Source organism: Eublepharis macularius, chromosome 2 (assembly GCF_028583425.1).
Source record: "Eublepharis macularius isolate TG4126 chromosome 2, MPM_Emac_v1.0, whole genome shotgun sequence".
In the NCBI taxonomy this organism is placed as follows: Eukaryota; Metazoa; Chordata; class Lepidosauria; order Squamata; family Eublepharidae; genus Eublepharis; species Eublepharis macularius.
In genome coordinates this window covers 12,238,729-12,262,884 of record NC_072791.1, presented here as the reverse complement: position 1 = coordinate 12,262,884, position 24,156 = coordinate 12,238,729, and the positions used below count along the sequence as shown (strand labels likewise).

Genomic DNA, 24,156 nt, shown 5'->3' with positions numbered 1-24,156 from the left:
ATAGGACCACCAAAAAAGAAGAAGAAGCATTAAAGACACTGGAGAACAATAGTCTGGTTTGCAAGCAGCGATTCTCCTCTCCCAGCCCCCTCCCCTGCTACAACAGGCTTCTTCCATATCGCCAGGGAGGGGCTGAGAGAATCTGGCTTTCTTAAACGTAAAAACAAATGAAGCTGCTTTTCACTGAACCAGACCCGTCTTTATTATTATTACAGCACTTAGCCAGTACGTTAACCATAAAATTTAAGTGCACATTTTACAACTGAACCAGACCCATAAAGGTCAATATTGTCTACTGTGATTGGCAGCAGCTGCCCAGCCTTTCGCATTGCACAGTTTTGATCGGTGCATCGGTTTCAGAATATATTGTGGAAGGCTTTCACCGCGGGAGAACGATGGTTGTTGTGAATTTTCCGGGCTGTACGGGCGTAGTCTTGGCATTGTAGTTCCTGACATTTCGCCAGCAGCTGTGACTGGCATCTTCAGAGGTGTGGCACCGAAAGACCGGAAAATCCACACCATGGTTTCAGAATAGTTCTTAAGCTTGGCAGTTTCAATTGCAATTATATCTTCTCAAGGTATTTTCACAAACACAAAACTCAAGGGCGGAGGGGGGGGGACCCACTATTTATGATAAAGAATCACACAACCATTCCTAGAGAGGCTTGAAGGGAGACGGCTGTCTGACTTGCTGCAGTCACTTCCTGTATTGAGTGGGGAAGAGGAGAGGAGGCAGCGCTGGAGGACTTTTCAAAAAGAGGTAAGTAGGGGACTAATATTTCCTTTGCAAAATGCCTCCCTGCTTTTGGAAATAGTTACCAAAGGGCTCCCCTGGTCTCCAGGGCTTGTCTGCTTGCTCTGTGGAGTTGAGTCCTTCTTTCTTGCAATAAGGGATGCATCTCCGGCCACCTTTTAAACTCTGTGATTCAGCAAACCTCAGCCCCCCCCCTTCCTTCTGTAAAGCTGGTTTGATGGTTTCTCCTCTGGGAAAAAATGGCGAGACGCTGGGGGACCTTGTTCACGGACCCATAGAACTGGATCCCAGGGTCCAATCTTCCCGTAATTTGGGGGATCTTTACTCAGGAGTAGTGTACAGAAAATTTGGTGTTGTTTACTTCAACAATGCCCCCCACAGTCCCTCCAGACGTTTTCTCACATTGGAAATAATAACTGGATAAATTCACGATTCTGTAATTGGATTAATCTGCCCTGGAATTCAGGGGTACCAAGTGTTTTTTTATATCCCTGAAACCCAGATCTGGGCCATCTGGTGCACAACCCCGGGTCTACAGTCCTAGTCCCATTTCTGGAACATCTCGCTCAGCTGTTTCTTACAGCGCAGGTCTATTGCCTGAATAAGAAGCCCTCCTAAATAATTCCATCTTCCACAGTTTGCAGACGGCCAGGAGAGAGGGAGCTTTTCTGAACTCCTTAGGAAGGTCATTCTCTAAGGTGGGGGCCACTACAGAGAGTGTGCATGTGCGGTGTACCCCCAGGACACTACGCTCACAGGGATCCCACTTTAATGCCCCCATTTTGAAACCAGCATGGTCCTAGAAGTAGAAGATGGAGCCAGCATTAATCCAACTAACCAATACCAGGTGGGTCATGTCACAACCCCAATGATGTGCAGAGCAGTGCATCTATCCATTATGCAGAGCCCTTCCCAAGACAGAATAAATGAAGGAGTGGCACCTGCAGAGGGCCTGGCTCAGAGGAGCGAAACTGCTGTCGTGGGCGTAGATAGAGAGGCACTCCCGTAATTTTTTTCATAAGCCTGGTGCTGCTGTAGTGCAGTTGTGTTCCTGTGTGGCCTTCCTCTTTGTTCTTGCTGTTCTGAAATAGGAAACTTGGACTTTTGGAGAGTTCCCTTCTTCATGCTGTTATGGCTTATTGAAGGCACAATTCTGCTCACAGACTCAGCAAGAATTTCCTTGCCTGAAAATCCAAAGCCGTCCTGGTGACTTCTGCTGCCTGGCGCACTTCAGTTGCCTTTACTGATGGAAGATCTTTGGCTTCTAGAAATCCACCTCTCCCCTTCAAATTATGAGCGCCTCAGACAATCTGATCCATTCTTAATGAGTCCACAAGCCCTGTGAAGTCACGTGTCGGACTTGAGTTTCTCAGATGAGCCACCAAGATCTCTATCTGGCTTTGCTTCCTTCTATGACAAAGATATTTATCTCTTTAAGGAATTTTTGTGCTGCCTCTCCAGAGAACCTGACTGAAGTGGCTGAAAAAGCACCATGTAAAGAAAACAAAAAAGATTAAGCGATATTAATTAAAAATCCAGCATAAAAACCCATCCGGAGTATAAAAACATAGATCCTTGAATGACAACAAATAGGGCTTTGTAGACTGAAAGCAACCTATCAACATAGTATTCACAGATCAACTCCTTATGTTAAAAGGTGCCCTCTAAAAACCTCATCTTAGTAAGCATATAAAACCCTTCCAACTTAACGTATTTAGAGTTCTTGTCTGCACAGTTAGTGGAAAGATATGAAAACAATCAGCAGGTTGTGGCCCTGGATGCTTCCAAATTAGGATCCTCTTCCTCGTCTCTGGCTCCTCCATGGCTCTGCTGGCTTCCATGACAAGCCAGACAGCTCGTGAAATCTTCTCCAGTTGTCTGCAGCATGATTAGAGAGATCCAGCATCTCTAGGACTCTCAGTTGCTCCGTTCTGTTTTTAATTCACTGTAACTTCACAACCATTTTGTAAATATGCACCCCACTCCTGGTCCCATGTCATGTTCTCTGGCATCTGAATGCTGCAGGAACCTTTAGTTTATAGTTTAGCTACCAGTATATATATATATACACAACAGATCAGTCTTCTCTTTGCAGGAGGTCATAAATCCAGCACCTGCCTTGGTAGAAGAATCTGACAGAGGAGGAAGGTGATCCACTGGCCCGGGTGGAGGCTGTTTGGAGACGAAGGGAGGATGAGGGGAGAGCCAGAAGTACGAAAAAGCCCTATTGCCACAGAGGCTGGGAGCAGAAGGGAAGTGTGGGAAGGAACCTTGCAGAAGAGCCTGGGAGAGGATTTTCCCCCTTCAGATGTGCAGCGCCAGCAATTCCGGCACTTCCGTTACCAGGAGGCTGAAGGGCCCCGAAAGGTCTGCAGTGACCTCCACCACCTTTGCCTCCAATGGTTGAAGCCAGAAAGGCACAGCAAGAAGGAGATCCTGGACCTGGTGATCCTGGACCAGTTCCTGGCCATCCTGCCCCCAGAGATGGAGAGCTGGGTCAGGGAATGTGGACCGGAGACCAGTTCCCAGGCAGTGGCCCTGGCAGAAGGGTTCCTCCTGAGCCATGCAGAGGACAAGAATCCAGACCAGGAGGTAAGGGGGATTCCTCTAGGTAGTATGTGGGGATAGAGAATGATCAGGGATGCCCTCAAAATCCATACAGATGGCCCCAAATTTTTTAGCCCCCCCCCCTCACCTTTTTCCTGTTCCCTTTCTCAACAGTTTCCCCTTTGTGGGATCCCCACTTCTTTTTCAGGTGCAAGAAAGGATCACCTTTTGCCACGGAACAGCTTTTCCAGGTAAGATCAAAAGGGCTGTCCTACCCACTCAATGGCCTCTTTGAGTTTAGGTGGGCTTCTTTTATTCCCCCAACATCAGTCTGGGGTGGGAAAGATGCTCACCTGAGCTTCTCACTTTAGAAATATCAATTTGGGGAAGCAAAAACCGAGAATCAATTTAAAATCAGTGCAAACTAATTGGAAGAATAGTGGTTTAGTCCATACCTTATTTACAATTATATTATAATTGTGCAAGGGTAATATGGTTAACCAGTTGAGTAATTACTTGGTAAAAGTGCCAATAGGTTTGTGGTTGCGGATAAAGAAAAATGAGAGGGATTTATGTTTTTATCATGATAAAGTCATAAGTGCATGGAAGAAAATATGACAAAAACTCTTCCGGTCCACCTCACCTCTGGTGTCATCAGGGCGTTGAGAACAAAGCTTGCTCTGAATGCAAAGAAATGACAATTTATGTAAATTAATGTTTAAAATTGGGAAGATAGTGTGTGGGGCCAATAAGCCTTGAGGAGATCTCATGCCACAGTAACCGTCATTCTTGCGGAGTTCAACATCCTTGCAGAGGCTTCAGTTCAGGATTTTAGGCCTCCATGATAACCATAGGCCTGTCTCCAGTAATAGCAGGCCCCGTTTCCTGCCCCGGACACACTCTTGATGTGGGGTTTTGCTCTGTGCAGGAGGAAGGTGATGTGAAGGGTGTAGGGTTCCCATTCCCCCGCCCAGTGCGGGGGATCCCCCAACCCCATCCTTCCCCCCCATGCTCACTTACTTAGCCGGCAGGGGGCACACTCCCTGGGGCGCGTCCTTCCCTGGTGGCACAGCTTGCCCCTGGGTGAGGGGGGCGCTTATGCACTGCGAGAGCAGGCGGCGGCAGCAGTGAGAGCGAGCCTGCTCTCGCCACAGCCGCCGCCTGCTCTTGCCGCCGCCCGCTCTTACTGTTGCCACCCCTTTGCACCCAACAAGAGTGGGCCACAGTGGTGGCAGTGAAAGCAGGCCTGCTCATGCCACCACCACCACCTGGTCTCGCTGCCGCCCCCTTGCACCCAACAAGAGTTGGGTGCAAGCAGTGGCGGCAAAAGCAGGTCACGGCCGCAGTGAAAGCAGCCTGCACCAGCGAGGAAAGGGCACCCTTTGACCCAAGGGGCACCTTTTGACCTTCATGTGATGCTGTCACTCCCGGAAGTGACATCATCACACAAGCCAGGAGCACACTCATAAAGAAGACCCGAGAGTAAGTGGCTCGCAATCCCCCATGGGAGAGTCCGGGGACCTGGGCATCTCCCGACAAGGGACTCCAGGTCCCTGGCAATCCTAGAAGGATGGAGGGACTAAAAACAGTCCCATTCCCATAGACAAGTCACTTCTTGCTTGGATTTAAGATTACAGGAGTGTGTAGTGGAGGGGGATCATTTAAGGTGATCTGCCTCCACAGCCTGATCGATGCGACTGATGTTCAGATAGGACTGGTAGATTTTCCTGCTGATATAGTTGGCGCTTCTGTCTATACCCTGGCTGGAAAGAAAAAATGACCTGGGGAATTGACACATCTGCTCCTAGGCGACATGAGACAGCAGCTTGGTTTGCTGAGGGGCTCCAGAGATGAAAAGACAAGGGATACGGCACGGGAGACGGCAAAAACTCACTTTAAAGTGATGGTAGCAAAGATCACTTCTAAGCCGCCCTTGCGTCTGCACCGTTTAGGCCAATGGAGCTCATCTGGGTGGTCAGAGGCCTGTTGGGTTCTGGAGGGAGGAGGAAGTCGAGGCCTCAGTGGTCCGTTGTAGCCATTTTGCTCAGCACTGACTCAGTTCTGACTTGGGCTCTGCATTAGCAGAGACAGGGTCAGATGATGCCGGGTGGAGACTCGTTGGGCTGTTTGGGGAATTTTTCAGTGCATTCAGTCTGAGGCTGCGGACCCCCCTTGGGGTCTTGAGGGCTATGACTTACTTATATGGCCTTCCTGGCTAATGTAATCAGCCAGGGTGGGCCTGTCTGACTTACTCTGAAAGGGAGGAAATGCCTCCTTGAGCAAGGGGGAGGTCACCCCTGCCTCAAAATGGATTGTGTTGCGCCTTGTCTAAAGAAGTCTACAAAGGACCCAGGGCATCTTAACTGGAAAGTCTGAAATATCCCTTTCTTAAGTGAGGTGACTGAATAGGCAGTGGCTGGAGAACTGCAATTGGTTAGATCCTTTTGTGTCTGGGTCATGTGACTAAAACAGCCTTGGTCGCCCTGGTGGATGACCTGCACTGGGAGATGACCAGAAGAAGCACCACCCAGTGACGTGGGAAGTGTTATTTCACCAATAGCAAGCCTGCCTTTTTCCATATCTTGCCCACGTGCAGAGATTCTTGAGTTTGGTAGCTGCGATTCTATCAGTGGGTTCAGAGTTGCTTCTACCTTTCATTTCAGAGTTCTTCCTTCTTCATCTTGTGAATTCTGTACCATTGGAGAATCAGGCCTATATTTGTCTATGATAATTCTTAGCAAGACTGGGTTTTGAAAATGTCTGGAATCAAACGATTATACTATGTAAGGAAGCGAGGGTAGTTGTGACCATGAGCCAAGAGATTCTCTGTTTCCCACTCAAGGAACTGCAATGCTAAATAGCGGAAAGGATTTGAATGTCTTCCAATTATCTTTTGATCCTTCCAGGCGAGGCCTTGAAACCAACAACAAAACCTTTGCCGTATCTTTGCAGCAGGGAGAAAGAAACTTCCGTGTGGCCAGAGCAGGTAAGTGTGGAACTGCCAATCATGACCCCGGGTGCCAGCATGCACCCCCCACCCCTCCTCAGCCCAGAAAGAACCCCTCACTCTCTTTGCCTTGGTTGCTATCTGGGACATTCACTAGAAGGAAAACAGAAAGGTCTGATGGAACTTTGAATCCTGCAAGCAAGCTTCTAAGTATACTTCTTTTGGCTGGCCCTCATAAGGGGAAGATTGCCGTTGGAGATCAACTATCTCCAGAATGGGAACAATCTTGCAGGGTTCTGCAGGGCTCAGTCTTATCTCCCATGTTATTCAATGTCCATGTAAAGCCTTTAGGAGAACTCATTCGCAGCAATGGAGGTGGATGCCATCAATATGCAGATGACACCCAGCTCTATATCTCTCTATCCAGGTCCCCACAGGATGCAGCTGAAATCTTAGATCACTGCCTGACAGCTGTAGTGAAATGACTGAAAAATAACAAATTAAAATTGAACACAGACAAGTGTGTGATGATTGTTTGTGAGGCTGAGATCTTGAAGGACGTTGTACTCCCCACTTTTGATGGCGTTCGTCTGACCCTTGCAGACTTGGTTAGGAGCCTATGAGTTATACTGGATCCAGCGTTATTATTAGAAAAACAAGTAAAGGCGACAGCAAAAAATGCTTTTTACAACCTCACTCTAGCCTGGAAGATGGCTTCTTATCTTGACACGGCTGACCTGGCCACTTGGATCCATGCTATGGTAACGTCGAGGCTTGACTATTGTAATGCTCTATACATAGGTCTCCCATCTAAGTTAACTAAGAGGCTCTAATTAGTGCAAAATGCTGCAGCTCGACTGTTATCAGGAGCAAGCAGGAGCATGAACATCACTCCCATCCTACAGTCGCTCCACTACCCATCGCTTACCGTGCTCAGTTCAAGGTATTAGTTATTACATAAAAAGTTCTTCACGGCTTTGGTCCGGCATACTTACGGGACCGCCCCCCTCCCTATGTTCCTCCACAGCAGCTTCGCTCATCTGAACAGGGTCTCCTGCAGGTGCCGGGCTGCACACAGGTGAAGTCAGCAGCAGCTCATACATGGGCTTTCTCTGTGGTGCCCCCTATCCCGTGGAATGACCTGCCTGAGGAAGTCAGAAGAGCCCCCACTCTCCTGGCTTTTCATAAACGATACAAAACCGAACTATTCAAAAAGGCTTTTTACTCAAATGGGAGGGCTGTATTGTAGGGATGGGGTCTCAGATGCTTCACTAATGAGTTGGGGATCATAGACTTCATCACTATTTTTGCCTTAAATATTATCTGCTGCTTTAAATATGTACTCCTACGTACCACCAGTGCTCCATGTTGTCTAATGTTAGTCATAGAATTGATTATTTTCTCCTTCAGTATTCTACTCTGTATTGGATTCTTGCTAATACTATGTCTTTTAAACCTTTATCTATCCTATGGCATTGTTTATGGAAATGTCCTTGATACTGTATTAAAATGTACTTTTTACTGATTGTACTAATCTCGTACTATGTAATCCGCCTTGAGAAAGGCAGACTAAAAATGTCATAAATAAATAAAAATAAACAGTATCTGAGAGGATACAGAATCTGTTTCAGTATCTGATAAGATAGAGAGGTTGCTTTTTTTTTTCTCTTTTCAGGGTCCAGTGACCTTCGAGGAGGTGTCTGTTCATTTCACTGAGGAGGAGTGGGCTCTACTTGATGCGGAAAAAAGAAGCCTTCACAAGGAAGTCATGGAGGAGAATTTTCAGAATGTGGCCTCTCTGGGTAAGGGTCCCTTCTCCCTCAATTCACAGAAGCTGGAGGCAGAAATCACTCCGTCTAAGAAGGGTTCTCGTAGAGCCCTTCCAATAGAAACTCTGAATAGGTAGTGAGGCGGTTCCACACACAGGCAAATGAGAGACTTCTTCATATCTAGTGGACTTCCCAAATATTAGTGTGTAAGCTAAAATATTGGTTTGTAAACTAAGAGGAACACTACATGGGATGTCAACAGGGCATCCTCATGTGCTTTTCAGAGCAGCCAAAGAATCCAGCATTTTAAATAACAAACATTTACAAGCAGGCTAAGAAGTAATTGGTTTGCTACGTGTAGGGTGTGTTATCTTAAAAAAATGTCGTTTTTGTATATTTGTTTGTATGTTTGTTTTCGATTTTTATTCCGCCCTCCCCACACTGGCAGCTTCAGGGCGGATTACACTCAGATAAAACATGACAATATAATTTACACTTTAAAATAGTTTAAAATGACAATAACAACCAGTCCAATATAAATATTTTAAAAACATATAAAATAGCAGCACTCAACCAATATATGTATGTAAAGAACATTGTTCTAGATAGGGCTTTTTTCTGGGAAAAGAGGTGGTGGAACTCAGTGGGTTGCCCTCAGAGAAAATAGTCACATGGCTGGTGGCTCCGCCCCCTGATCTCCAGACAGAGGGGAGTTTAGATTGCCCTCTGTGTTGCTGGTGGCGCAGAGGGCAATCTAAACTCCCCTCTGTCTGGAGATCAGGGGGCGGGGCCACCAGGCATGTGACCATTTTCAAGAGGTTCCGGAACTCCGTTCCACCATGCTCCAGCTGAAAAAAAGCCCTGGTTCTAGATGATGATGTTATTTGTTACACAGCAACTTGTGAAATGTGATTCTGATGAAGGGACTGAAACACATGGCAATAGCGGATGTGCGTTGGTCATGTTTTCATCCATACAAAAATTGAAAATTGATATTTTGGAGAGAATAAGTTCTGTATATTTTGTATTATTTTTCGTGGCCATATATCTGTCTGTACATCCATATTTATGTATTAGACATAAATATTAGACATTTAACACAATTACAATTAAACTTTGTGTTGTGTGTTCCTAAATCTATAGAAGGGTGTTATTTTATACTACTAGTTTAGGCTGTGGCATGTCGACCCTTGCAGGAAAGAGTGTGTCTGAGCCTTGAAGAACAAACCATGAAAACCTGGATTTGAGCAGGTGAAGTTTTGGCTTGTGTCACAAAGAATTCTTGTGTGTCAAGCTGCTATGAAAATCCAGAGCCCATCCATTCAGAAAGGTGCTAGGCTGGAGGATATCCTGTTATGAGCCCCCTCAAGGACGGTTGGGATAAACAACATTCCAAACAGATTGCAGAGCTCTGAAAACCTCTCCTTCTCTAACTAGAAAATCTGCACAATTCTGAGCTAAAAACACCTACCTGAAATGGGAAAATTTTCAGCAACAAAAGCCAAATCAGCTTCAAAAAATTCAGTAACAATGGAGACCTTTTTGACAATAGAGGCAATAATAACTTCAATAACGCAAGCAAGTGGAACCAAAACGGCTGCCAGGGGAAAGCCTGCCAAAAATAGAGAGGCTCCTATCTGCTAAAGCAGGGGTGGGGAACCTTTTTTTCCGCCGAGGGCCAAGTTTATGTTCTGTCCTGCATGGGCAGCGTCCTTTTTCCCCACGCATGTGACATTACGCATGCAGGAGAAAGGGCGCTTGTGTCTCCTTTCTCCCTGGTGCCACCTCTGCGGCCCGCTTGCAGTGGCGGTGGCGGCAGCAGCAGCAGCTCTGTTGCCAGCACCCCCCACTGTCGCCACCGCCATTTACTCTCCCCATGGCGGCACAGGCCACTTTCGCCAGCGCTGCAGGTTGCTCTTGGTAGCAGCAGCGGCAGCAGCAGGCAGCGCTGGCAGCAGCAGGTGGCAACAGCAGCAAGAGCGGCCTGCTTTCACCACTACCACCTCCTGCTCTCGAGGTGCGGGAGCGTGTCCCCCGCCAAGTGGGTAAGTGGGAGCGAGGGGGAAGGGTGGGATCGGGGGAATCTGCCTGCTGTGTTTGCCCACAGCACTGCCGCTCGTCTCTCTCTGCGGGCCAGTCCAAATGACTGCGGGATGGCTAGACATTCCCCACCCCTGTGCTAAAAAGCAACATTATAAGCCTTTAAAGATGACCTACAGAACTTCTTCTCAAAACAGTAACTGAACTTTTAAAACCAACCCACAGTCAAATAAAAGAACTAACAGATATCTTGAAAGGAGCCACTCAAGCTGCAGAAACTACTCTTGAATTGGGAATGACTCTTCAGGATGAAATTAAAACTCTCTAATCAAGTGAAACAGCTATGGAGGGGAGATTAGAAGCATTGGAAAGCAAATCAAGACAGAATAATCTGAAAATAAGAGGAATTCCAGAACACAAAGAAGGTAACTCTAATTGGGCTGTTTTTATGTCTAAATGGCTGGCAAGTGTATTGCAATTAGAGGAGGGAGTCCAGTCATTGTAAGGGCATTTCATGTAGGCCCTATAGCCACAGTCTGTGCAAACAGACCAAGGGATATATTGGTTCAGTTCCTGTACCCAAAAACCAAAGAACGCATTCTAAGAGAGGCAAGACTTAAAGGGGCTCTGACGTATAACGAAAAAAAATTCTAGTACTTTTGGATCACCCTCCAGAAATATTGGAGAAAAGAAGAATCCTTAAACCAATCTCTGCCACATGAATACAAGCCAGCATCATATTTAAGTGGAGCCCTTCATCCAATATCATAATATATGAAGGTTATGCACTCCAGGCAAGTGATTTAGCTTCAGGGAAGGAACTCTTGTTGACGTTAAAACTTCACTTGAAGACAGAAGATGAACAGCAACAGCAAGACTCAAGATAAAAATATCTCTAAATTCTTGAACTTATCTGCATGATTCTTTAAATGTATATAGTTAAAATCTATATCTCTTGTAAGTGCGTCATGAGAAATTATGAGTCTATATAAGCTCATAAGAATAACAGGAGAGGGGGAGGGGGATTCGGAGCATACCAAATTTCACCACTCATTCCCCCCCTCCAGTTAAGCAATCCCAGATCATGGAGGAATTGAGATATTCTCCCTGAGCCCCAAAATTACTCTGGGCCTTGAGGTACTTACCCTAATATTGGGGTAATAAGTTTGGGTGTTCTTTGAAAATAGCAGAGAGTTTGAAGTTTTAAAGTTAGTATTTTGTTTTTTACTTTCTCATCTGCATCCCCTTATAGGAACTAGACAGTAATTTAGGCAAATCTGGACAACAGTTTTAACAATAGATATTGCTTTTTATTAACCCAGTGGGAGTGTAAATATTCTGATACTTCAATAACTTTGTTAATAAAACTGGTGTAAAAAAAGGGGGGGGAGATCTAGGAGGAGAAGGGGAGGGGTAGTTAAAGCAAATTATTTTCTACTACTTCCCCACTTAGAAAGTTGTCAGGTAATAGTTAGTAGTATACTGTTTCAAATTATAAGGGTAAGAGTTTTAAGATCCCTGTGCCCTTAGGTTAAAGTTAGGGCCCTGTTTTTTTTTCAGCCCTCCTTAGAGGGCTAGTTAATAAATGAAAGTTAAAGTAGGTATTTTATAGTATGTTAGAATAAGCCTTGTAGTCTAGTTAGTTCAGCTTATACGAAAAGAGTAGTTTTTTCTTTAATTTTGTTTTTAGTTAGGTTAGTAGAGAAGTTAGTTGAATAGGTAATAGTATAGCTGTTAGCCTTAGTTTGTAATTTAACTATCCGAAGTTAAGAATCCAAACCATTAAACAAAAACAAACAAAAAAGTGCAATATCAAACAGCATGGCAACACCATGGAAAGCAGTAACCTGGGACTGCAGAGGGCTTAGCAACCCAATAAAATGAAAAAGAATCTCAAATCAGCTGAGTAAGGCATGCCCTCATTTTGTGTTTTTACAGAAAACGCATTGTAAAAATCAAGTTAAGAACGTATTAAACTCAAACTGGTTTTCTTATTCTTTCCAAGCCCCTGGAACCACTAAGGCTAGAGGGGTAGCAGCACTTATTGTTAAAAATCCACCGTTTCACAACGTAGAAATCTTAGCAGGCCCAAAAAGTTGCTTCCTATTTGTTAGATGGCTCCCCTCTAACTTTAGCATCAATCTATGCACCAAACAATGATCAACTTAATTTCCTAAAAAACACCCTAGAGGAACCAATTTTAGAAGGGGAATGTTCTGATTGGGGGAGATCTTAATTATATAATTGACTCATCCTTAGACAAAACTCATAAAAAACAATTCAAAAAGGAAAAGAGAGGAGACATCAAAGCTGAAGAGAATATTCGACTCCTTTAGTCTTGAAGATGTCTGGCGATCTATGAACCCAGGGATTAAGGAATTTACATATTTTTCTGATGTGCACAAAATTTACACCCGTATAGATTTTCTTCTGGTTACCAAAACTCTACTACCACAAGTTTATTCATCTGCCATAGGTAGCAGTAATTGGTCAGATCACTCTTCGGTATCATGTCTTATCACAAATAAGATATCAAATGGGAAGGGACCTAAATGGTCAATGAATAAACTTTTGCTTCAGAAGCAAGGCATTTGTTCTACATTAGCTAAAGAAATTGAAACCTATTTTGAGTTGAATAATGACAGTGGGATGGGATGGGATGCCTTTAAAGCTGTTCCTAGAGGGAAATTTATCTCATTAGCTACTGCATACAAATCTGAAAGGCAGAAACTAATATTAGCCCTTAAAATTTTCTAATTTGGAAAAGAGACACATGAGATTTGGTGGAAACAAAACGCTAAAAAAAACTAAACCTTGTACGCAAAAATTTGGAAGTACTAAAATCATCAAAAATCCAACAAAACCTACAATTCTTGAAATGGTCATTCTTAATGAAAACACCCAGTGCTGCCCATTGGCTCCACAGGACAGCCAAACACAGGGTATCATCCAATATGATACATCAGCTAAAAAACTCTCAGGGAAAATCTATTACAGCCATGAAGGATATTGTCCAAACTTTCAGTGATTACTACCAAAACCTTTACCAATCAGGCACCCTTGATGAAAAAATATAATAAAATATCTTAAAACAACAAAATTCACTCCAAAACTCTCCCAAGATCATTTGGAATTCATGGTCCAGCCTATTACACCAGAGGAAGTCCTTGCTGCCACCAGTCACATGATCTTTTTTCAGAGGTGCCGGATCTCAGATTCTGGGAGCTCCCACTGAAAAAAAGCCCTGATAATATGATTTATTTATCCATTTGTAAATAATGACTGTCAATAACTACATTACAACAAAAAGCATGAAATATGGATCGTAAAAAATATAGAAAATATAGAAATATAGAAATATAGAAAAAAAAGAATTCAGTGACGATTGGAGTTCAATTTGGTCATCAGGTCTTTAGTAATCTAAGTCACTAAATATTAGATTACAAACCTTTAAAATAGTAAACAGATGTTATTTAATGCCATTTATATCACTATAAGTTCAACAATAACCCTAAATGCTAGAAAGGTTGTAAGGAGAATGGCACTTTTATCCACTGTTGGTGAATCTGCTGCAAAATACATAGCTACTGGAGTAAGACTGTAGACGATATTGCAAAAATAACAGGATACATCATACCACTTAATCCAGAAAATTTCATTAAACCTTTCGAACACCTGTTCGGTTCCACCACTGAGGAGAAATTTAATCACATTATTATTATATGCAGCTAAATCTTTAATAGAGCAGAGCTGGAAATCTGATAAAGTTCCCTCACTCACACAGTGGATACAAAAAATGTGGGATGTTATGGTAATGTATAAGATGTCTGAACAGTTAATAATGAATGATAACACCAATTTTCAATCCTGTTTTTTGGAAAAATAGTTTCCATTTTTTGATTATGTGACTAATTATGCATCATCTTATATTTCTTTTCCCAAAAAGTTACACAGATTTTGTATTTTACTAGCACTTAGTAGTCCAACTCTCTACTTCTTCAATACTCCAATGGAAATTGAATTATGACTTGTTATTGTATGTTGATTAATTTGTTGTTTATAAAATATTTAGAAAATTAAATAAAAAGTTTTTTTTAAAGAATGATCAGATCTTTAGGAATTCAAGGTTTTACGGATTGATCAACACCTTTTCCTCACCTTACAAGGAGTACGGGGTCTCTTAAAAGGGAGAGGAGTCCTTAATGGACTTTCCTCAGGGCCACCTTAGATGGTGTCAGAATGGAATGTTGGATCCTGCATGTCGTTGGAAGTGGCTGAGATCCTGGGCCATGGTTACTCTGTCTGGGCTAGGGCTTCCTTGCCCTGTGCTGGAGTGCCCTGCTCCCTCCTCTGCTCTGGACCACCAGCGGGATCAACTGATAGATCATTCTGGATCCATGCACTAGCCTCCTCCCCTCTCATGCAGTATTTTTTCTGTTTCCTTTCCCAAAAGGAGGGTTTCTGGTTCCTGGACGTGACTGTTTCTCCTTCATGCAAGGAAATGGAAATCCATTTTTCCATGACCCAGACGAAAGAGAGGGATCAGCAGGTATGAACCTCCTTGCGTAGTGCAAATCTTTTTCTGGTGTATCCTCTGCTCTGGACCACCAGCGGGATCAACTGAAAGATAATTCTGGATCCAAGCACTAGCCTCCTCCCCTCTCATGCAGTATTTTTTCTATGTATTGTCGAAGGCTTTCACGGCCGGAGAACGATGGTTGTTGTGGGTTTTCCGGGCTGTATTGCCGTGGTCTTGGCATTGTAGTTCCTGACGTTTCGCTAGCAGCTGTGGCTGGCATCTTCAGAGGTGTAGCACCAAAAGACAGAGATCTCTCAGTGTCACAGTGTGGAAAAGATGTAGGTCATTTGTATCTACTCAGGAGGGGTGGGGTTGAGCTGAGTCATCCTGTAAGAGTTTCCCAGGGTGTGGAATGCTAATGGCGGGAGGCTTCACTGTATCCTGAGGAGGTTCTTTTGCATATGGATTGGTACTTGATGTGCTAATCTTCTCTGCAGGGCTATTGTCAGGGATAGAATGTTTTGTTAGCCTGGTGTTTTTCAGAACTGGAAACCATGCTCTGTTCATTCTTAAGGTTTCTTCTTTCCTGTTGAAGTTTTGCTTATGCTTGTGAATTTCAATGGCTTCCCTGAGCAGTCTGACAAAGTAGTTGGAAGTGTTGTCCAGTATTTTGGTGTCCTGGAATAAGATACTGTGCCCTGTTTGCGTTAGGCTATGTTCAGCCACTGCTGATTTTTCAGGTTGTCCAAGTCTGCAGTGTCTTTCATGTTCTTTTATTCTTGTCTGGATGCTACGCTTTGTGGTCCCGATGTAAACTTGTCCACAGCTGCAGGGTATACGGTATACTCCTGCAGAGGTGAGGGGGTCTCTATTGTCTTTTGCTGATCGTAGCATCTGTTGTATTTTTCGGGTGGGTCTGAATACTGCTTGAAGGTTATGCTTTTTCATAAGCTTTCCCATCTGATCAGTAATTCCTTTGATATATGGCAAAAACACTTTTCCTGTAGGAGACTGTTTTTCCTTGGTTGTTTGATTCATCCTGGGTTTGATTGCTCTTCGGATTTCATTTCTGGAGTAGCCATTTGCCTGAAGTGCGTGGTTTAGATGATTAATTTCCTCATTGAGAAAGAGCGGCTCACATATCCGTCTTGCACGATCCACTAATGTATTTTTTCTGTTTCCCAAAAGGAGGATTTCTGGTTCCTGGACGTGACTGTTTTTCCTTCATGAAAGGAAATGGAAATCCATTTTTCCATGACCCAGACAAAAGAGAGGGATCAGCAGGTATGAACCTCCTTGTATAGTGCAAATCTTTTTCTGGTGTATCCTCTGCTCTGGACCACCAGTGGGATCAACTGAAAGATAATTCTGGATCCAAGCACTAGCCTCCTCCCCTCTCATGCAGTATTTTTTCTGTTTCCTTTCCCAAAAGGAGGGTTTCTGCTTCCTGGACGTGACTGTTTCTCCTTCATGCAAGGAAATGGAAATCCATTTTTCCATGACCCAGACAAAAGAGAGGGATCAGCAGGTATGAACCTCCTTGCGTAGTGCAAATCTTTTTCTGGTGTATCCTCTGCTCTGGACCACCAGTGGGATCAACTGAAAGATAATTCTGGATCCAAGCAATAGCCACCTCCCCTCTCATGCAGTATTTTTTCTGTTTCCTTTCCCAAAAGGAGGGTTTCTGCTTCCAGGACGTGACTTCATGCAAGGAAATGGAAATCCATTTTTCCATGACCCAGACAAAAGAGAGGGATCAGAAGGTATGAACCTCCTTGTGTAGTGCAAATCTTTTTTTGGTGTATCCGCTGCTCTGGACCACCAGCGGGATCAGCTGAAAGATAATTCTGGATCCAAGCACTAGCCACCTCCCCTCTCATGCAGTATTTTTTCTGTTTCCTTTCCCAAAAGGAGGGTTTCTGCTTCCAGGACGTGACTTCATGCAAGGAAATGGAAATCCATTTTTCCATGACCCAGACAAAAGAGAGGGATCAGCAGGTATGAACCTCCTTGTGTAGTGCAAATCTTTTTCTGGTGTATCCTCTGCTCTGGACCACCAGCGGGATCAGCTGAAAGATAATTCTGGATCCAAGCAATAGCCACCTCCCCTCTCATGCAGTATTTTTTCTGTTTCCTTTCCCAAAAGGAGGGTTTCTGCTTCCAGGACGTGACTTCATGCAAGGAAATGGAAATCCATTTTTCCATGACCCAGACAAAAGAGAGGGATCAGAAGGTATGAACCTCCTTGTGTAGTGCAAATCTTTTTCTGGTGTATCCTCTGCTCTGGACCACCAGCGGGATCAGCTGAAAGATAATTCTGGATCCAAGCAATAGCCACCTCCCCTCTCATGCAGTATTTTTTCTGTTTCCTTTCCCAAAAGGAGGGTTTCTGCTTCCAGGACGTGACTTCATGCAAGGAAATGGAAATCCATTTTTCCATGACCCAGGCAAAAGAGAGGGATCAGCAGGTATGAACCTCCTTGTGTAGCGCAAATCTTTTTCTGGTGTATCCAGATAGATTTGGCTAACATTCATTCATTGAAGTACAGAGACATTTTTATGTGGAAACAGCCAAGAGTAGATAGGAAAGCTTTCTCAAATGGTTAAAACAGATTACAAAATGTAGGCTTATTGGTGGCTAATCTTGGAGGAAATCTGTATTCACTATCCAGTTGTATTCAATGTTTGTTTATTTATTTACATGACACTCTAGGTAACATAACATGAATTACCAATAACAAAATTTAAACTAGGATCAGAACATTCTTCAGGAGAGAATCAGACTAAAGAATACCTCAGAATGAAAAACCTTTTAGTTCAAAGCCTAGTTGAAATGAATAATTTTCACTAGGTGTGAGAAAGATAAAGTAGTTCTCCTGGCAAGCTTGTAGAAGGGAGGAGCTACCACTGTAAATGCCCCGTCTCTGGTAACTATCAGTCTCTCTACTTAGGGGTTTGGGGGGGAAGAGCTTAATAGGGTGGTGGTGAACAATCTGGCCAGAAGCAGACCGTGAAGGAATCTAGCCCCGTTTAGGGCCTTAAAGTTAGAACCAGAAAGATTTGTAGCTGCTCCAGTTGGTCCTCCTAGACCAGAAGTGTTTCTTCTGATTGACTAGGGAGCCAGTTTGGTATAGTGGTTAAGAGAGTGGGATTCTAATCTGGAGAACCGGGTTTGATTCCCCACTCCTCCACTTGAAGCCAGCTGGGTGACCTTGGGTTAGTCACCGCTCCCTGGAGCTCTCTCAGCCCCACCCACCTCACAGGGTGGTTTGTTGTGGGGATAATAATGACATACTTTGTAAACTGCTCTGAGTGGGCATTAAGTTGTCCTGAAGGGCGGTATATAAATCGAATATTATTATTATTATAGTTCTTTGGAAGGACCTGGAGTATGATGAGTCCAGAGAAGGTGATCTGTTGGGGGGAGGGCAGCAGGACCATCCCTTTATTTCTTGTTTTTTGGTGAATTCTTATCTCTTATCCTGCCCTTCTTTCAAGGAATATAGGGCAGAATTGGTGAGAATTCCATTTACTCGCTCAACAAGCCTGTGAAGTAGGAAAAACTGGGGAGGAGTGATTGGTCCAAGACCACTCCAGTGTGCTGTAGGGAGCTCTGCTTGGGTAGGGAGCTCTGCTTGGGTCTCCGTAGTTCACGTCTAAAGCTCTGTTCCAGAATGTCCTTCTGTTCTGTGTTGGATTCTAGGAAGAGATCTGCCAGAGGTCCATCTAGCCCTGCCTCCTGTTTCCCAGGGTGGCCAGCTGGAGTCCCTGGAACATTCTCAAGCAGAGGAGCAGAGCCAAAGCCCCCTTCTGGGCTTGCCCTGCTGGCAACCAGCATTCAGAGAGATGTTGCCTGAAAAGACAGAAGTTCGTCTGAGTCCCCTTGGGAGTGGCGGCTGGCTTCAGGGATTGGAGACTGGGATTTTATCAGGTGATACAGACAGGGCAGAAATGCTCAGCTCCTAGTTTGCCTTAATCATCTCTTGCCAGGGAAACTGCTCATCCTGGCAATAAGAGAATGCATGATGAAGGAAGGGAGTTGACACCTAGGGGAGGTGTAAGAGTGATCTGGAAACACCTAGCTTCCTTTACTGAAAACATATCCCCAGGGCCAGATTGCATCCTGGGGTACTAATGGAACTTTTCTGGTGTAATTTTAGAGATCTTTCAGTATTCTTGGAGAACAGGTGAGGTGCCAGAAGATCGAAGGTCAGCACATGTTGTCCCCATCTTCCATAAGGGGAGAAAGGATGATCCAGGTATCCACCGACCTTTCAGCTTGATGTCCATACTTGGAAATGTTTTAGAACACATCTTGAAAGAGTCTCTCCTGGAGCACTTCAGAAAGAAGGCAGTGATGACCAAGATCCAGCCTGTGTTCCTCAAGGGCAGGTCATGCTAGACTAACCTTATCTCATTTTTAGATTGTCACTGCTTCAGCAGAAGAGGGGGATTCTGGATGCAGAATCTGGATGCTTTAAATTGTTCTTGAATGTAATTAGTTAGTAAGTCACAGCGTTGGCTCAGCTTTGGATTGTTCTACCGTGACTCTCTGTGTGTCTTTTCTAGCTTGGAGAGGAGACAACTGAAAGGTGATACAATACTGGAGGAGAGGAGATACTGAAAGGTCACATAGAGGATGGAGCAGAGTTTTTGTCTGTTGCCCCAGAGGGTCACACCAAAAACAACAAAAGCAAAAAAGTTGTTTGCTAAACATTAGGAAGATGTTCCTGACCGTTAGAACAGTTACTCAATGGAACAGGCTTTCTGGGGATGTGGTAGGCTCCCCTTCATTGGACATTTTTCAACAGAGGCTAGACTGCTATCTTTCAGCAGTGCTGATTCTATGATTCAGTATGAACTTAGGCAAATTGTGAGAGGGACAGCAGGAAGAAATGAGCCAGTGTTCTGCGCCTGAGGTCCTTCCTCATATTTCCAGAGCAATGCTAATAGCCACTTTGGGACCAGGAAAGAATTTCCCTCCAGGCCAGGTTGGGTATGGACCCTGGAAGGTTTTTTTCCCCATTATCTGGACATAGGGCAGGGGTCACAGGTGGTGTAGAGGGGATTAGCTGTGAAATTCCTGTATTGTGTATGAGGCTGGACTAGATGACCCTTTGGATCCCTTCCAGCTCTTATTTTTGATCTTTACCCAACATGAATGCTTAATAAGCAAAATTTAATACATGGCAGCATGTGTTTCCACTTCAAGTGATTTTTGTTCTATTATTATCAGGAGCTATTAATGGCCATTTTTCCTTGATTCTGCTTTTGTTTGAAGGTCTTACCAGTCTCCTCTTTATTCCAGAGGCAGATGGACCCCAGAGAGAGCCTGAGGGAGAGCCTCAACAACTCCCATTGGAAGAGGAAGAGCAGAGAAGAAGCAATGGGACAAAATGGGAGAGGGGATATGAATCATCCCTTGAACAAATACACACAGGGGAGAAACAATATATATTCATGGAGTATGGGAAGGACTTTGCTCAGAACAACGATGTTACTGTCCACCAACGAATCCACACAGGTGAGAAACCATTCAAATGTGTGGAGTGTGGGAAGACGTTTTCTCAGAAAGCACATCTTACTGAGCATCGACGTATCCACACAGGGGAGAAGCCATATAAATGTGTGGAGTGTGGGAAGAGCTTTGCTCAGAGATCCAACCTTAGTTACCATCGACGAATCCACACAGGGGAGAAACCATATAAATGTTTGGAATGTGGGAAGAGCTTTGCTCAAAGTTCACATTTTAGGGGCCATCAACGAAGCCACACAGGGGAGAAACCATATAAATGTTTGGAGTGTGGGAAGAGCTTTGCTCAAAGTTCACACTATATTGGTCATCGACGAATCCACACAGGGGAGAAACCATATAAATGTTTGGAGTGTGGAAAGAGCTTTGCTCTTAATTCAGACCTTACTTCCCATCTACGAATCCATACAGGAGAGAGGCCATATAAATGTTTGGACTGTGGGAAGTGCTTTGCTCGAATTTCACACTTTACTGTCCATCGACGAATCCACACAGGGGAGAAACCATATACATGTTTGGATTGTGGAAAAAGCTTTCCTCATATATCAGGGTTTACTGCCCATCGACGAATCCACCTAGGGGTGTATCCATATAAATGTTTGGAGTGTGGAAAGGGCTTTGCTCATAATTCAGAGTTTACTGTTCATCAACGAATCCACACAGGGGAGAAACCATACAAATGTGTGGACTGTGGGAAGAGCTTTTCTCGGAATACACATCTTACTGACCATCGACGAATTCACACAGGAGAGAAACCATTTAAATGTGCAGAATGTGGAAAGAACTTTGGTTATAGTTCATATCTTACTGTTCATCGTCGAATCCATACAGGAGAGAAACCATATGAATGCTTGGAGTGTGGAAAGACCTTTGCTCAGAGTAGACAGCTTACTGTCCATCGACAAATCCACACCAGGGAGAAACCATTCAAATGTGTGGACTGTGGGAAGGGCTTTGCTTGGAATGCAAACCTTACTCTCTATCAACAAATCCACACAGGAGAGAAGCCATATAAATGTCTGGAGTGTGGGAAGGGCTTTGCTCGGAATGCAGACCTTAACTCTCCATTGACAAATCCACACACCATATAAACCATATAATTGTGTGAAGTGTGGGAAGAGCTTTGTTCAGAGCTCCCATCTTACTGAGCGTTAACGAATTCACACGGGAGAAGCCCTATAAATGCATGGAGTGTGGGAAGAGCTTTGCTCATAGCAAATCGTTTACTGCCCATCAGCAAAACCACACAGAGGAGATGCCCTATAAATGCATGGAGTGTGGGAAGAGCTTTGCTCAGAGGTCTCACCTTATTTCTCACCAACAAATCCACACGGGAGAAACCATATGAATGTGTTGAGTGTGGTAAGAGCTTTGCTTGGAATACACATCTCACTCCCCATGGATGAATTCATAAAGGAAAGAAGCCATATAAATGTGTCAAGTGTGCGAAAAGCTTTGCTCGGAGTGCAGATCTTACTTCCCATCAACAATTTCACACAGGGGAGAAACCATACCAATGTGTTAAGTTTGGAAACAGCTTTTTTCGGAGTTCAGGCCTTATTGTACATCCACAAATCCACTCAGGAGAGAAACCACATACGCCTGGATGAAAGTTATGTAATCACATATCAAAGAATTTACATAAGAGGGAAAACATAGAAGGGCTTTGGGCAGGGTTTTTGATATAGAGTGAAAGTCAGGGATATTTCAAAGGTGGGGGGAAGGGGAGATTTTATATTGGTTTTAATTTGGAATTTTTAAAATTGCTTTGTAAACCACCTTAAACCATGTACAAATGTGGGGTATAAATGCTTTAATAAATATCTCAAGAGTAGGAATAAGTTTGTGGAGTTCCCCAAGGCACAATCTTATCCCTAATATAATCCATCCTCTATGTAAAGCCTTTAGGAGAACTAATTTGTAGGTATGGAATTGGATGTCATCAATATGCAGTTGACACCCAGCTCCATATCTTGCTAACCAAATCACTGTGGAATGCAGTAGAGATTTTATTTCAGTGACTGGCAGCTGTGGTCGAGTGGCTGAAAGCAAACAATTTGTAAGGGAACCTAGACAAGATGGAAGTGATGCTCATAGGGAAGCCAGAGACCTTGAAGGACACTGTACTTCCCTCTTTCAATGGAGTTTGTCTGACCCTTGTTAATGATCACTGTTAATGATCCCGTGCTACTGCAAGAAAAGCAAGTGAAGGAAGCTGTAAAAAACGGTTTCCAGAAACTCAGTCTAGCCTGGAAGATGGCCCCCTACATTGACATGTCCGATTTATCCACCTGGATCCATACCATGGTAACATCAAGACTTGACTACTGTAATGCAGTGTACACTGGTTTCCCCTGTAAGTGAACTCAGAGATTTCGTTCGGTGCAGAACACTTCAACTTGGCTGTTATCGGGAGTTAGGAGGAGCATGAATATGACTCCCATTCTGCAATCACTCCATTGGCTACCTACCAGTTACTGGACTGAGTTCAAGAAATTGGCTATCATATAAAAAGCTCTCCATGGCCATTGTCCAGCATATCCATGGTAACATCACTGCATTGGCTACCTATTCTATCACATAAAAAACTCTCTATGGCTGTGGTCCAGTGTATGTGGAAATGCCTCTCTCCTTATGTTCCTCCATGGCACAACAAAACACCCTGTGAGGTGGGTGGGGCTGAGAGAGCTCCAGAGAACTGTGACTAGCCCAAGGTCACTCAGCTGACTTCAAGTGGAGGAGTGGGGAATCAAACCCAGCTCTCCGGATTAGAGTCCCGCGCTCTTAACCACTACACCAAACTGGCTCTCTGCATTCTCTGAAGCGTCCCCCATTTCATGGAGTGGACTACCTGAGGAGATTAAGATCAAAAAGAGTCCAGTAGCACCTTTAAGACTAACCAATTTTATTGTAGCATAAGCTTTCGAGAATCAAGTTCTCTTTGTCAGGAGGAGATTAAGAAAGCTCCCACTCTTCTGGCAAATTATGGATGGAATTATTCAAGAGGGCTTTGTACTAAGATGGGAGGGCTGTAATGTATGGAAGCTGTCTTAAAGTGATATGCCAGTAACAGGATAGGGAGTGACTATAAACTTTACTTCTATTGCCGTAAGCATAATCCTAAGGTTGGATCCTATGAGCCAAGCTACAAGTGACACCTGACACAGGTTGGACACTTGTCAGCTTCCCTCAAGTTTTGATGGGAAATGTAGGCGTCCTGGTCTTGCATCTGTAATGGAGAGCCAAGCTGTAAAACCAGGACTTCCCATCAAAACTTGAGGGAAGCTGACAAGTGTCCAACCTGTGTCAGGCATCACTTGTAGCTTGGCTCTAAATTGCTTAATATGTTGGTATTAGAATTATATATGCACTGTTTCAGCAATTTCTTAACTTTGTATTGGATTTCTGCAGGTTTAAATCTTTGCAGATTTACATGTATATACCTTATTACATGCATATTGAAATGCCTTGAAACTGAGTATAATGACCCATACTGTGTAATCCATTTTGAGTCTCCGTGAGAAAGCAGACTATAAATAATGTAAATAAATAAATAATAAAAATGAATTGAACGAGGGGTTGTACCAAGGTTGCTCCAGTCACTGTATTTACCAACAGTTTGATTACTGATTTCCGGTGAGGAGCTATGGCAGGCTGAGGTCTCTGACTGCGTGGAGGAGCAGCACTACCGAGAACAGCAGTGGGACTTTGAATATTGGCTGAAATAATCTCTCTAGACAAAACAGAGATCATGAGATTACCCTCTCATCCTCTGGATGGCAGCTCCCGGTGGGTAGTTGCAGAAACAGCGGGTTTTGCAGTTTGCCTGGGGTCTGAGCAGGGAAATATATTTCCAGGAGGCTTGGAAATATATTGATGTTCACAACTGCAGTGCAGCCTTTATAGACATTAAGCCTTGCCAATCCTAATTTCATAACCCTATCAGCAGCCACGAAGGGCAGGGGTCCAGGGAGCTTGTGGTGGGCCTCACCCGCTGCAGGATCCTTTCAACTTCCTCCCGGGACACCAGACTGAAGTGATCTAAAT

The 24,156-nt window shown here is 44.1% G+C and overlaps 1 protein-coding gene across 2 annotated transcripts; it reads left to right on the top strand.

Annotated features, from left to right (window-relative positions):
* The first annotated feature begins 521 nt into the window (after positions 1 to 521).
* On the top strand, positions 522 to 23,679 carry LOC129324282 (zinc finger protein with KRAB and SCAN domains 7-like). 2 transcript variants are annotated; one of them, XM_054971452.1, is made up of 15 exons: positions 522 to 760; positions 2,850 to 3,346; positions 3,510 to 3,552; positions 6,208 to 6,287; positions 7,924 to 8,050; positions 14,511 to 14,606; positions 15,765 to 15,860; positions 16,009 to 16,104; positions 16,253 to 16,339; positions 16,488 to 16,574; positions 16,723 to 16,809; positions 16,958 to 17,044; positions 18,280 to 18,507; positions 18,737 to 18,763; positions 19,885 to 23,679. In XM_054971452.1, the coding sequence occupies exons 2-15, from the start codon at positions 2,948 to 2,950 to the stop codon at positions 21,198 to 21,200; spliced, it is 2,856 nt and encodes a 951-aa protein (XP_054827427.1). In that variant the 5' UTR covers positions 522 to 760; positions 2,850 to 2,947; the 3' UTR covers positions 21,201 to 23,679. The 2 variants fall into 2 exon arrangements, with proteins under 2 accessions (XP_054827427.1, XP_054827426.1); XM_054971451.1 differs by having other exon boundaries at positions 18,737 to 18,835.
* Positions 23,680 to 24,156: the final 477 nt, after the last annotated feature.